The sequence below is a fragment of the Microtus ochrogaster genome, assembly GCF_000317375.1.
Source record: "Microtus ochrogaster isolate Prairie Vole_2 chromosome 14 unlocalized genomic scaffold, MicOch1.0 chr14_random_1, whole genome shotgun sequence".
Lineage (NCBI taxonomy): Eukaryota > Metazoa > Chordata > Mammalia > Rodentia > Cricetidae > Microtus > Microtus ochrogaster.
In genome coordinates this window covers 19,731,748-19,743,128 of record NW_004949096.1, presented here as the reverse complement: position 1 = coordinate 19,743,128, position 11,381 = coordinate 19,731,748, and the positions used below count along the sequence as shown (strand labels likewise).

The 11,381-nt window shown below is 51.7% G+C and overlaps 2 protein-coding genes across 4 annotated transcripts in view; one reads left to right on the top strand and one right to left on the bottom strand.

Moving 5' to 3' along the window:
• Window positions 1-319: 319 nt before the first annotated feature.
• Window positions 320-6,411, top strand: Psmc3 (proteasome 26S subunit, ATPase 3). The gene is made up of 12 exons (XM_005364178.2): window positions 320-632; window positions 856-939; window positions 1,665-1,790; window positions 2,331-2,435; window positions 2,529-2,591; window positions 2,789-2,926; window positions 3,560-3,703; window positions 3,817-3,965; window positions 4,687-4,783; window positions 4,939-5,084; window positions 6,021-6,102; window positions 6,233-6,411. Exons 1-12 carry the CDS (start codon window positions 549-551, stop codon window positions 6,341-6,343), a joined length of 1,329 nt encoding a protein of 442 aa, XP_005364235.1. The 5' UTR covers window positions 320-548; the 3' UTR covers window positions 6,344-6,411.
• A 1,008-nt stretch (window positions 6,412-7,419) lies between these two features.
• Slc39a13 (solute carrier family 39 member 13) overlaps window positions 7,420-11,381 on the bottom strand; it is a 9,808-nt gene continuing 5,846 nt past the window's right edge. For 2 of the 3 annotated variants that reach the window (XM_005364177.3, XM_013352762.2), the window contains exons 7-10: window positions 10,552-10,602; window positions 10,199-10,331; window positions 9,952-10,051; window positions 7,420-9,876 (exon numbers count right to left, since the gene is read on the bottom strand). In XM_005364177.3, coding sequence (XP_005364234.1) covers window positions 9,798-9,876; window positions 9,952-10,051; window positions 10,199-10,331; window positions 10,552-10,602 — 363 coding nt within the window. In that variant the 3' untranslated portion in view covers window positions 7,420-9,797. The remainder of the gene's footprint in view (window positions 9,877-9,951; window positions 10,052-10,198; window positions 10,332-10,551; window positions 10,603-11,381) is intronic. The other variant, XM_026787823.1, reaches the window with a different exon arrangement.

The window sequence follows — 11,381 nt, the reverse complement described above, 5'->3', positions numbered from 1 at the left end:
GTTAGCACAGGGCTGGATGTGTCCTTTATGGTTGGGGAGCCAGTGCCATACTGGCTGTTCTGGAACTCGCTCTGGAGATCCTCCTGCCTCTGCCTCTCGAGTTCTGGGACTAAAGATAAACGATTCTACGCCCGGCGATTTACAAATCTTTCAATTTCAAGTTTACCCGGACTCTGACTTTGAACTTGTGCCTCTGCAATTGCCTTTTTGGTTACACGCCGGGTTAAAACTGCATTTCCCGAAAGACTCTGCGACTCCCGCCTCTTCCGATTGTGCGTCATGCCCCGCCCTGCCACGTGCCCCGGCCAATAGCAGCCCATCTATCGCTCCGGCACAAACCGGAGCAACCGGCGAGCCACGGGGCGGGCTTTGTGCTGGGTTTGGTTCGTGGAGTACGAGCGGCAGATTCGCTCGGCACTGGAAACGCAGCTAATTCTGTCGAGTCTGGGATCGCGGGTGAAGTTCGCCACTGGTGGAGAGAGGGCATTGAGAAAGGCTGCGCTGGGCTCCCGCAGGGGCTCGGGCGCACTCCCAGTTTCGGCCTCTTCATGCAGGAAATGAATCTGCTGCCGACGCCCGAGAGTCCAGTGACTCGGCAGGAGAAGATGGCGACCGTGTGGGATGAAGCGGAGGTGAGTGCCGGGAGACGGAGGGGCGTCCCGGAGCTTGGGCCGGAGTACGAGACATTCTTGAAGGGCTGGAAGCAGGTGGCTGGGAGTCCCAGGTCCGCTTCCGACTGGGCACCAAGCTTGGGACGTGGGCAGACGACCCGACTTCATCCTGCAGTGCGCGAGTGTGGGGACGTGGGACGGCAGCTCTTAGAGTAAATAAGTATTTCTTCCTTTCTTTAAACAGCAAGATGGCATTGGGGAGGAGGTGCTCAAGATGTCCACAGAGGAGATCATCCAGCGCACACGGCTGTTGGACAGTGAGATCAAGGTGGGCGCCTGACTCCGGTGCATGTGCTGGAGTCCCAACAACACTCGCCCCGCCGATCCCAGTCTCCTTTTTTACAATCATAATGCAGGAGGCTTGGGGCCTATCTCCTGGAATCAGAGAAAGCAAAAAAGAAAACTAAACTAAATCTTAAAAGAGGAGAAGGAGCCGGGCGGTGGTGGCGCACGCCTTTAATCCCAGCACTTGGGAGGCAGAGGCAGGCGGATCTTTGTGAGTTCGAGACCATCCTGGTCTACAAGAGCTAGTTCCAGGACAGGCTCCAAAGCCACAGAGAAACCCTGTCTCGAAAAACCAAAAAAAAAAAAAAAAAAGAGGAGAAGGGACGAACAGGTCAGCCTGGACTACATGAGACTGTCTTAAAGCACCAATCTTTTTTTTTTTTTAATTGAGACAGGGTTTCTCTGTACCTTTGGAATCTTCCCTGGGTGGCCTTGAACTCGTAGAGATCCAAGTGCCTCTGCTTCCCGAGTACTGGGATTAAAGTCTTGGGCCACCACTGCCCAGCACCAAACGTTTTAATACATCTCCATCTCACCACCACCACTAACCCTTTATTCCACAGCTACTTCACCAGGAAGTTTTCATACTGGCATCTTGTCTTGACTTCTGCAATTTGGACACAGACAGGCTGGGTCTCATTGGATGGGTCTCCCAGTCTGATGTCAACAAACTAAATCAGGGTTGAACGTTTATTTTTTTCTTACCAGATCATGAAGAGTGAAGTGTTGCGAGTCACCCATGAACTCCAAGCCATGAAAGATAAAATCAAAGAGAACAGTGAGAAAATCAAAGTGAACAAAACCTTGCCATACCTTGTCTCCAACGTCATTGAGGTGTGTGTATATATGTGGAGGGGAGGAGGGTGTGTGGAGACATCTTGGGATGGGGCCCATAGGGGTAGAGTTGATACAAGCCCTTCTGAGACTCACTTCCTAGACACAGGCTTGCACTGGCACAGGCCTGCACTGACGGAATGAACTTTGCATACAGAAGCAGTAAAGAAGCAAAGATTTTATCAAGCGTCTAGTATATAATTTTTTATTCAGTCATTTATTTTTTGGTGGTTTTGTTTTTTGTTTGTTTGTTTGTTTGTTTGTTTGTTTTGAGACAGGGTTTCTCTGTGTAGCCTTGGCTGTTTTGGAACTTGCTCTGTAGACCAGAGTAACTCATAGAGATCTACCTACCTCTGCCTCCCGAGTGCTGGGGCTGAAGGTGTGCACCACCACTGCTTGACTCAAGTGTATTTTACTAAGCTTAATGCTAGTTTGGAGAGCGAAGTAGGGTCTGTGGCCTTGTGAGTGTGGGAATTGTTTTGGCCCACATAGCAGTGCACTCTGGGAAGTTCAAGGGATTGGGCTTATTTTTCTTCTTAGTTGCTGGACGTTGATCCCAATGACCAGGAGGAGGATGGTGCCAATATTGACCTGGACTCACAGAGGAAGGGCAAGTGTGCTGTGATCAAAACTTCCACACGACAAGTAAGGCTGGCTCAGTAGTAGACAGGGGCAAGGGGCAGCCCTGGGGAGCTTCAGTGAGGAAGTAGCTGAAAGTGCCTGTAATTTTTCCTGAAGACATACTTCCTGCCAGTGATTGGCTTGGTGGATGCAGAGAAGCTGAAGCCAGGAGACCTGGTGGTGAGTGTTGCCTGAGCCCAGGCAGGGCTTCTCCAGTGAGCTTACACTGCCTTAGGTCACTGTTGCCTCTGAACTTGGCGCTGCAGCAGGACTTCTCCCTGCAATCTGTGCTTCTTGTATTTCCCCCATCCATAGCTTTCTTCCCCTAGCCCTTTAGGCAGAGTGGGACAAATGCAGACTCTCTGCTTTGCCCTCAGGGTGTGAACAAAGACTCCTATCTGATCCTGGAGACCCTGCCCACAGAGTACGACTCTCGGGTGAAGGCCATGGAAGTGGATGAGCGGCCCACAGAGCAATACAGTGACATCGGGGGCCTGGACAAGCAGATCCAGGAGGTGAGGGAGGCATGGCCGCTGCCAGCAGCCTTGCCAGCCTATTGTAGTTTTTTCACTTATTTGACCAGATTGTATTCTGTCATTGTGCCTTTATCCTTGTAAAAGAGTTGCTTAAGGAGGAAAAAAAAAAAAGTAGTGTTAACTGCTCATAGCCTGGATTCCAGAGAGATTGGAGGGGTTGCCCAAGGCCACAGAAGGGGCTAGTGCAGAAACTCCACTCAGGCTCCTCCTTCCTTCAGTGTGTGTGATATCAGTGCAGGTGCATGCGTGCACAGGAAATGTCAAGTCTCCTGATCTGTCACTCTCCACCTTCTTCCTGAGACATGGTTCCTCTCTGAACCTGGAACTAGGCTCGTGGTCCTCCTGACTGTGTCTCCACTGCACTGAGGTTATAGACTTATTTTCATGCCTGCATTTTTCCATGGGTGCTTGAACAGCTGAGCCATGTACCCAACCCAGGCCAGGGCCTGCAGTTCTAGAGTGACTGTCCTTGAGGTGGGAAATGGGGACTTTAATGTCATTTTGTAGGAGAGAGAGAGTAGAGTGTCTGCATTGGAATAGGAAATAGGCGGATTAGACTAGGGTGTATCCCTCAGGGCATCACTCTGCTCACCCAGGACTTCTTCCTGGCAGCTGGTAGAGGCCATTGTCCTGCCTATGAACCACAAAGAGAAGTTTGAGAACTTGGGTATCCAGCCCCCAAAAGGAGTGCTGATGTACGGGCCGCCTGGTACAGGGAAGACTCTGCTTGCCCGAGCTTGTGCAGCTCAGACCAAGGTGTGTGCGGGGGCCACTGAGGAGGAGGTGGGTGGGTTGAAACTTTATGCGATGGGCTTAAAGATTCTTAGAACCTCTTGGGCCTTTGGGCTGATCTGTCCCCTCTCTCTCAGGCAACCTTCTTGAAGTTGGCAGGCCCCCAGCTGGTGCAAATGTTCATTGGAGATGGCGCCAAGCTGGTCCGTGATGCTTTTGCCCTGGCCAAGGAGAAGGCGCCATCTATCATCTTCATTGATGAGTTGGATGCCATTGGTACCAAGCGGTAAGGGAGTGTGCTAAAGACTTCCAAGGGTTCCTGGGGGTGAGGGATGGGTTGGGAGCTCCAATCCCAACTCAAGTAAATTACAGCTCTTTCCCATCCTGCTCCTCTCTCCTCCCTGAGTAGTAACTCTTCTGTTTTTCTGCTTCCTAAATTCTCGCAGCTGCCACATTTCTCTCAAAAAAGAAATGGCAGTCATCTCGCGTGTATTCAAATCTGTTACCCACAGATCCTATTTAAAGCCGTTCTGAGCGTTCACCCCATTGCTCCTTAGCATAAGCGCTACATTTGTGTGACTGTCCTTCCGGTCTCACTCTGCCCCCACCCTGGACACCCTCCCAGTGTCCAATTGATTTTCGGCTCTTTCCTGTTCATTGGGTAGTTGCCCACCATTGTCTTCAGACTCAAGAGCCCTTCCTGGGGTGGGGTTGGATGCCTAGGCTCCTGATTCTCTGAGCAAAGTTTTGTGGGATCACACATTGCTCAAAGCCACAGCCCTAGCCCTGGCTGTTTCTGCTCACTGTCTGTTGTCAGCCAAGCATCCGATCCCAGAAGCCTCTGCAAGCTTTGTTGAATGCTGCAGTTAACTCTTGGTGACACCCTTCTCTGTGCCAGTCCCTGGGCTGGGAGCCTCAAGTTGAGGCAACCATTTCCCTGGACAAGTTGGAATAGCCTGTGCTTATGCCGTGATGTCACTGGCATCTCGGGCTCCTGTGCACCGCAGCTTCGACAGTGAAAAGGCAGGGGACCGGGAAGTGCAGAGGACCATGCTGGAGCTTCTGAACCAGCTGGATGGCTTCCAGCCCAACACCCAAGTAAAGGTGAATAAAATGCAGCTGAGCTGCTGGGCTGACCCGGGGCTCCGGTACTGGCAGAGTTGGGACCCATCTTTCCTACACTCTGACCTGCCTCGACTCGTGCCTGTGGATGGATGCACTGCTTTTCAGTTGAAGCTGCTGCTTCCCTTATTCCTTAGGTAATTGCAGCCACTAACAGAGTGGACATCCTGGACCCTGCCCTGCTCCGCTCAGGACGCCTGGACCGCAAGATTGAGTTCCCGATGCCCAACGAGGAGGCCCGGGCCAGAATCATGCAGATCCACTCACGGAAGATGAATGTCAGGTCAGCTGCAAGACGTTTTTGGACCTTGGGTTCTCATCCCTCCTGTACTGTGTTGCCCAGCCACTGACCGCCCCTCCCCTTCCTATGCATGCACATAGTCTCCATTTCTCCCCTACTGTCTAAGAGTTCTGCTGGGACTCAGACCCTACTCCTAGGTGGTATGGTCCTCAAAGTCACCTGTGCCTCATCCTCCCATCTGAAGACACATAGATCCCACAGCCCAGTAGGTAGGCACAGCCCAGCATGATTTACGAGAATCTTACCAGGACCAGATGATTTGAGCTCAGACCTGTACAACTTTGAGCATGTGGCCTGACCTTCTAAGCATGCTCTGTTATTTGAAACTTGGGGATAATTACTCCACTTTGAGAATTAGCCGTGATGATGTTTTGGTGGTGGTGGTTGTTTTTTCCCTGAGACAAGGTTTCTGCCTATCTCTGATTATCCTGGAACTTACTCTGTAAACCAGGCTGGCCTTGAACTCACAGATATTCGCCTGCCTCTGTCTTCTGAGTGCTGGCATTAAATGTGTACGCCACCGCCACCACCCAATGCCATGATGATGTCTTAAGTGCAGTGCTTGGCATAAGAGGACAGATGTGGTAGCTGCGCTGGGCTGAGTGATGCACCACTCTGGCGTTATCTTTTGTCTATAGAACCCCTTGTTTTCTCGCCTCAGGCAGATTTGGTTACTGGAGTCTCAGATGCAGGGTTCTAGAAGATTGCAGTATCAGAGATCTTATAAGTGGTTTTGTCTAATCTCATTAATCTTGAACCCCTTATTTTATAATGAAAGAAAGGTCAGGGTGGGTAAAGACTTGCCTGTCAGCAGAAAGCGAGTTGACTTTATTGTTTGGTGGATGCATAGTAAGACATCTTCCCATTCACTTTCCCTCCGTGAGTGATTAAGCTCTGTGGTGTCTGTCCTTTCTCCAGTCCTGACGTGAACTATGAGGAGCTGGCCCGTTGCACTGATGACTTCAATGGGGCCCAGTGCAAAGCCGTGTGTGTGGAAGCGGTGAGTGGTCAGGGAATTGGTGGATTCTTTCAGCCTTGCCTTTTTCCTGGATAGATCAGGGGCCCAGGCCTTTGGAAGTTGGGCTCAGGATTCAGGGGGCCACACTAGACCGTATCTGTCATGGCTGCAGGGTATGATCGCACTGCGCAGAGGTGCTACGGAGCTTACCCACGAGGACTACATGGAGGGCATCTTAGAGGTGCAGGCCAAGAAGAAAGCCAACCTGCAGTACTATGCCTAGGGGCGCCTCTAGTCCGCCCACTAGGGTGTGGGCGAAAGCTGGTAATAAAAGGTGTTTTCCATCCTTGCCACCTGTCTGTCTCGTCCTCGTGGACTCTGGGTGGGAGTGGCATGTATGGAGAAGGTCTTTGCCTCAGGAGCTACAGCCTCAAAACTCCCACAGATGGCCATGGGCCCCAGAGTCTCCTTAAGTCAGCGCTGACTGCTTTAGAGGCTTGCGGCCTTGGAGTTCCCAAAGGAATACCCTGAAGAGAAGCCAGAGTTTCCCATCTTGCATTGCAGTGCTCTAGTCTAATTCTTGTTGCCATATACAGTAAGATGTAGCTTTTAGTTCTTGAAATAGACCCCACTACCCTGGCTTGTAGGCATCGTGTTTCTCCCCAGGCTCTTCAGGCCTGTCCATCATACCGCTCTCTCACGGCCTTACTCTGCTGCCTGCCCTGCTGTGTGGCAGCCCACAGCCTTCTGGCTTGGCAGTGCGGTCACAGCTATGGGCATGCCCCACCATTCCCATCTTTTCTTTATGATTGATTTATATATTATGTATACAGTGTTTGTCTACATGTTTAACCAGAAGAGGGCACCAGATCTCATTACAGATGGTTGTGAGCCACCATGTGGGTGCTGGGAATTGAATTCAGGACCTCTGGAAGAGCAGCCAGTGCTCTTAACCTCTGAGCCATCTCTCCAGCTCCCACCATTCCAGTTTCATGTGGTGCTGGGATAGAACCCAGGGTTTAGTTCATGTTAGGCAAGCACTCTACTACCTGAGACATATCCCTGCCCCTATATAGGTCTTAATGCATATTTTTTTATCAGGATGTCCACTGTATTATTTTCACTGTGTGTGTGTGTGCACGTAGTCAGGATACATGTCCATCAGAGGACAGCTTTGTGGAGTCAGTTCTCTCCTTCCACCTTTACCTGGGTTCTAGGGATCCAACTTAGATCAACAAGTTTGTGCAGTAAGTACCTTTACCCACTGATCCAGCTCACTAACCTGGGTGTACATTTTACAGACACAAGCAGCTGGGCTGAAATTACAGCGTAATGAAATGAGGTAGCATCAAAATTTTATTTATTTATTTATTTATTTATTTTGAGACAGGGTCTTACTATGAAGTCTTGGCTAGCCTGGAACTTGATGTAGATCAGGTTGGCGTTGAACTCAGTTGCTTGTGGCCTCTGAGATTCGTCCAGAGTTAGGGTTAAAGACATATGCACCTTGTCTGGCCCATCAGTCATCTTTTCAGTGAGTTGTTGTGGCAGCCCTGAATGGCCCTTCAAAGCTGTTAATCCTCAAAATTCCACTTTTTTGCCAAAAAGGGGCAAAAATTCCTTGGCACTTTCCTTTCTTCCCCTTGCTCTTCCCAGAGAACATGACTCCAACAAGCTCCACCTTGCCAGCTCTCCTCAGAGTGACTCTACCCACATGCTGGCTCACTGAGCTCTGCATGCTGCCTGTTGATTGTGGTTTGATTATGTCTTGCTCCAGGAGCTGAGCAGCTAAAGGGCTTCTGATTTTGTCCTCTGGCCTGGGCTTAGGTGCCCCCTTCTCCTTTCTAACCAGAGAGAATGTGTTCTTGGCCACCATCACCTGGCTTCCTCAGTACAGCAGAGCCCTTCAAACCCCTCGGGCTGAGTGCAGTGGTGAACAGTGATACTTGTGCTTGTCAGCCTCCCAGCTGGGCTTCACACCACAGCTCTGCCCTGAGCACTTGCTGAGAGAAAAGACAATGGGCTTGGACCTTTCTGTCCTGAGGTCCCTGGAAGTCAGCCAGGTAGATCAGATCTCTGACGGATGTGACGCCGAACACTGACTGCTGAGCATTCCCTGCTAAGGAGGTAGCAGATTTGGTGTCCCACCTGCTTGCACTAGACTCAGCACAGACGACTGACTTATCCCACCCAGGGGGCTGCTGAAGGCTGCCTGGTGGCTTAGGGAGGAAAGTGGGTTGGATGGAGAAGCAGTGCCCCTTGCTGTGTTATGGTGATGGTGCATTCAGGAAGGGGGCCCGGTAAAGACCCTTTTTCCTCCTGCTTATATTTGGGAGGTGGGTGCTATGGGGAGGATCAAGTGAGACAGGGTCTTATGTAGCCCAAGCTGGCCTGGAATTTATTGTTCTACCTCATGTATTACCATATCCTATGTTCTTCCTATGCCTTCCTTTTTTTCCCCCTTGTTTTCCAAAATGGTGGTTTCAAGTAGCCTAGGCTGGCCTTTTAACTCCAGATCCTTCTGCTACCATTCCTGGATGCTGAGATTACAGTGTGAAGTCAAAGCTGGAGATGACTTGATGGTCCTGATCCCTTGATAAGAATTACTAAGGGGGATCAGGGAATAAATAAGATCAGGTGATGGTGACAAAGGCTCAAGGATTCCTGGGCTGAAAGGTTAACAGTGAAACTGGGCGGGGAAATAGGAAACCTTCAGAGATGTACAGCAAGGGAACAGATATGCCAGAGCACTGAGCAGAGCTCTGCTTGACCGCCCTAGTATGTGCAACAGGGAGTGGTCTAGGTAATATTTATTTACACCTATAGAACAGGTATTTACAGATAAAGATGAACCACAGCGTAACTGCTACAGAATCATTCAGACTCTTCAGTGGCCACTTCTCTAACACCACAGCAGCAGGGCTGAAGTCTGGCTGTTGAGTGGCCAGCTGAGTACCTGGATGTCAGCCAAGGGAAATAGTTGGGGATTATGGCTTCAGCATTCTCCCAGTTCACATTCCTGAGCACTGACAGTGTGGAGCCCTCACCACCCCCATTTTACTCAACCCAAAGGACAAGGGGCCTGAGCGGGGAAGGGCAGCAAGGCTCATTCTCCCTGCCTGGGGCATGTCTGCTGAACCGTGTGCTGGCAGGAGCATTTGGAGCTGCACTGGGAGACTGCTAGCCTGAGGATTACACGGTGCCTTGCAGACTGCTGTTTGACAGCATTTGCTGGGGAAGCATGAGCTGGCCAGGGTGGCAGCCCCTAGGAGGAGGTCCTGGAGAGGCTGCCTGCTCAGTGCTGAGTTGGGCTGGGGCTGCAAAGCACCCACCTCCCCTTTCTTTGGCTGTAGAGGTGGCATACGAAGGGCTGGGGAAATGGACAGCAAAGAGCAGTGCGGCCTCTGCCTCTAAGGTACTTAGGACCTGGATATGTGAGCAGAGCTTTAATTAGTCTTGAGTTAGAGGTCCAGGGGGGACAATTCCGGGGTTCTCTGTAGCCCTGGACTCTTGCGAGAAGTGAGGCCTGTGCCGGCACCAGCGCTGCCATTCCTTGCTGCTAGATGACAGTGGGGTGGCTGGGCTCTGCACACAAGGGTCACAGTGTCGGTCTCCTGCACACATCTCTGTCCAGTGCGAGGCTGGTTCTAGCATTCACCCTCTGCCTCTCACACACAAAGTCACAGAGCAAGTTGGTTCTCTATTGCTTGCTATGTGGAGAGGGATGTCAGGAATGGTTACCACTCAACGAAGAACGAAAGCAGCACCATGACCACGATGCCGGAACAGAGCAGCAGCACCTGCTGCAGGGAGTGCCTGTTGGGAGAGGGGAGACTTAAGAGCAGGACTCCTCCTGAACCCCGACAGTGGCCATCCCAGGAGATCACTCACCACGGGTCATTTTCTTCTAAGAGGTCGGGCAACACATTGACCAGGGCAATATAGAGAAAGCCTCCAGAGGTAAAGGGCAGGGTCCAGACCACTGTCTCCCCTGCAGGGAACAATGAGCTGGTGGTAAGCCCAGGGGGCTGTATGTACCCTACCCTCCTGCAGGGCAGACCAGGCACACAAGCCCAGTAGCAGCGGGGCAGTGGCACTGTCTAGCTGTTGCCTCTACTGAACATGACCACTGTCATACCTACTCCTTTGGGGGACTGTGTGCAGATGGCAAAGCAGGCCCCCAGAAGGCCTCCCAGGGCTGTAGAGAACTGTAGCTTGGCTGCAGTCCATCGGTCAAAGCCAGCTCGGAGCAGGATAGCAAAGTCACCCACCTGAGGAAAGGCCCAGATAGATGTTCACCCAGAGCCTGAACACATGAACACCCAGCGTCCTGTCTACCTTGCCCCTGGGCCAGCGCCTATTGAAGCGGTGCCCCTCCTCCAGACCACTCCTGTGGGCAAGGCCCACCCAAAGCCCTGGCCAAGCGCCACACCCATGCTGAGCATGGAAACCTTGGGACCTTGGCTTTGGGGCTACCCTCTGGGCACTTACCTCATGGGGGATCTCATGCAGGAGGATGGCCATGGTGGTTAGAAGCCCAATCTGCAGAGATGGGAGTCTGAGTCTGCTGCCTCTGCTGGGTAACTAGGCTTCCCCCATACCCAGTCTCTCTACAAACAAGTGTTGTGCTTTGAGTCTGCTCTGGGCCGGAAGAGCCTGCCCTCAGTACTGACAGCCTCAACACTGCAACATGGAATGTGCTGGCTGCATTCACTGCCCACAGGCACAGTGCCACTCCTAAGCTGCAGGTTGGGGGTGCCTGGTCGAGACAGGGTACAAGACAAGCACCTGCGTGGCCCCATCTGGAACACATCACAGTGCTGTGAGGAAGACTAGACAGGTGCCCAACTGGGTGGGGTGGCAAGTGCCTCTTAGTACAATCCAACTGAGGTCCGAGGGGTGAGGATTTGGGGAGAAAGAGGACATGACAACTACCTAGTGTTGGGGTAGACAGAGCAGTGGGGCAGAGCACAGATGACAATAGGTGGTGGGTGAAGGGAGAAGCATCTAGTAGTGGGGACTTGATAGGGACATCCTAGTGAGTGCTGGCAGAAGGGAACAAAGGTGTGACAGAGGTGGGGGACCAGAGGACCTGAGTTCAGTTCCCAGCACCCATGTTAGGTCACTCACAACTGCTATAGCTCTAGCTCCGAGGATCCAGGTCCAGCTCGGGGATCTTTTGGCCTCCAAGAGCACACAAACATGTGACACCAGCACAGACATGCACATAACAATCTGAGGACAGCACAGACATGCACATAACAATCTGAGGACAGCACAGACATGCACACAACAATCTGAGGACAGCACAGACATGCACA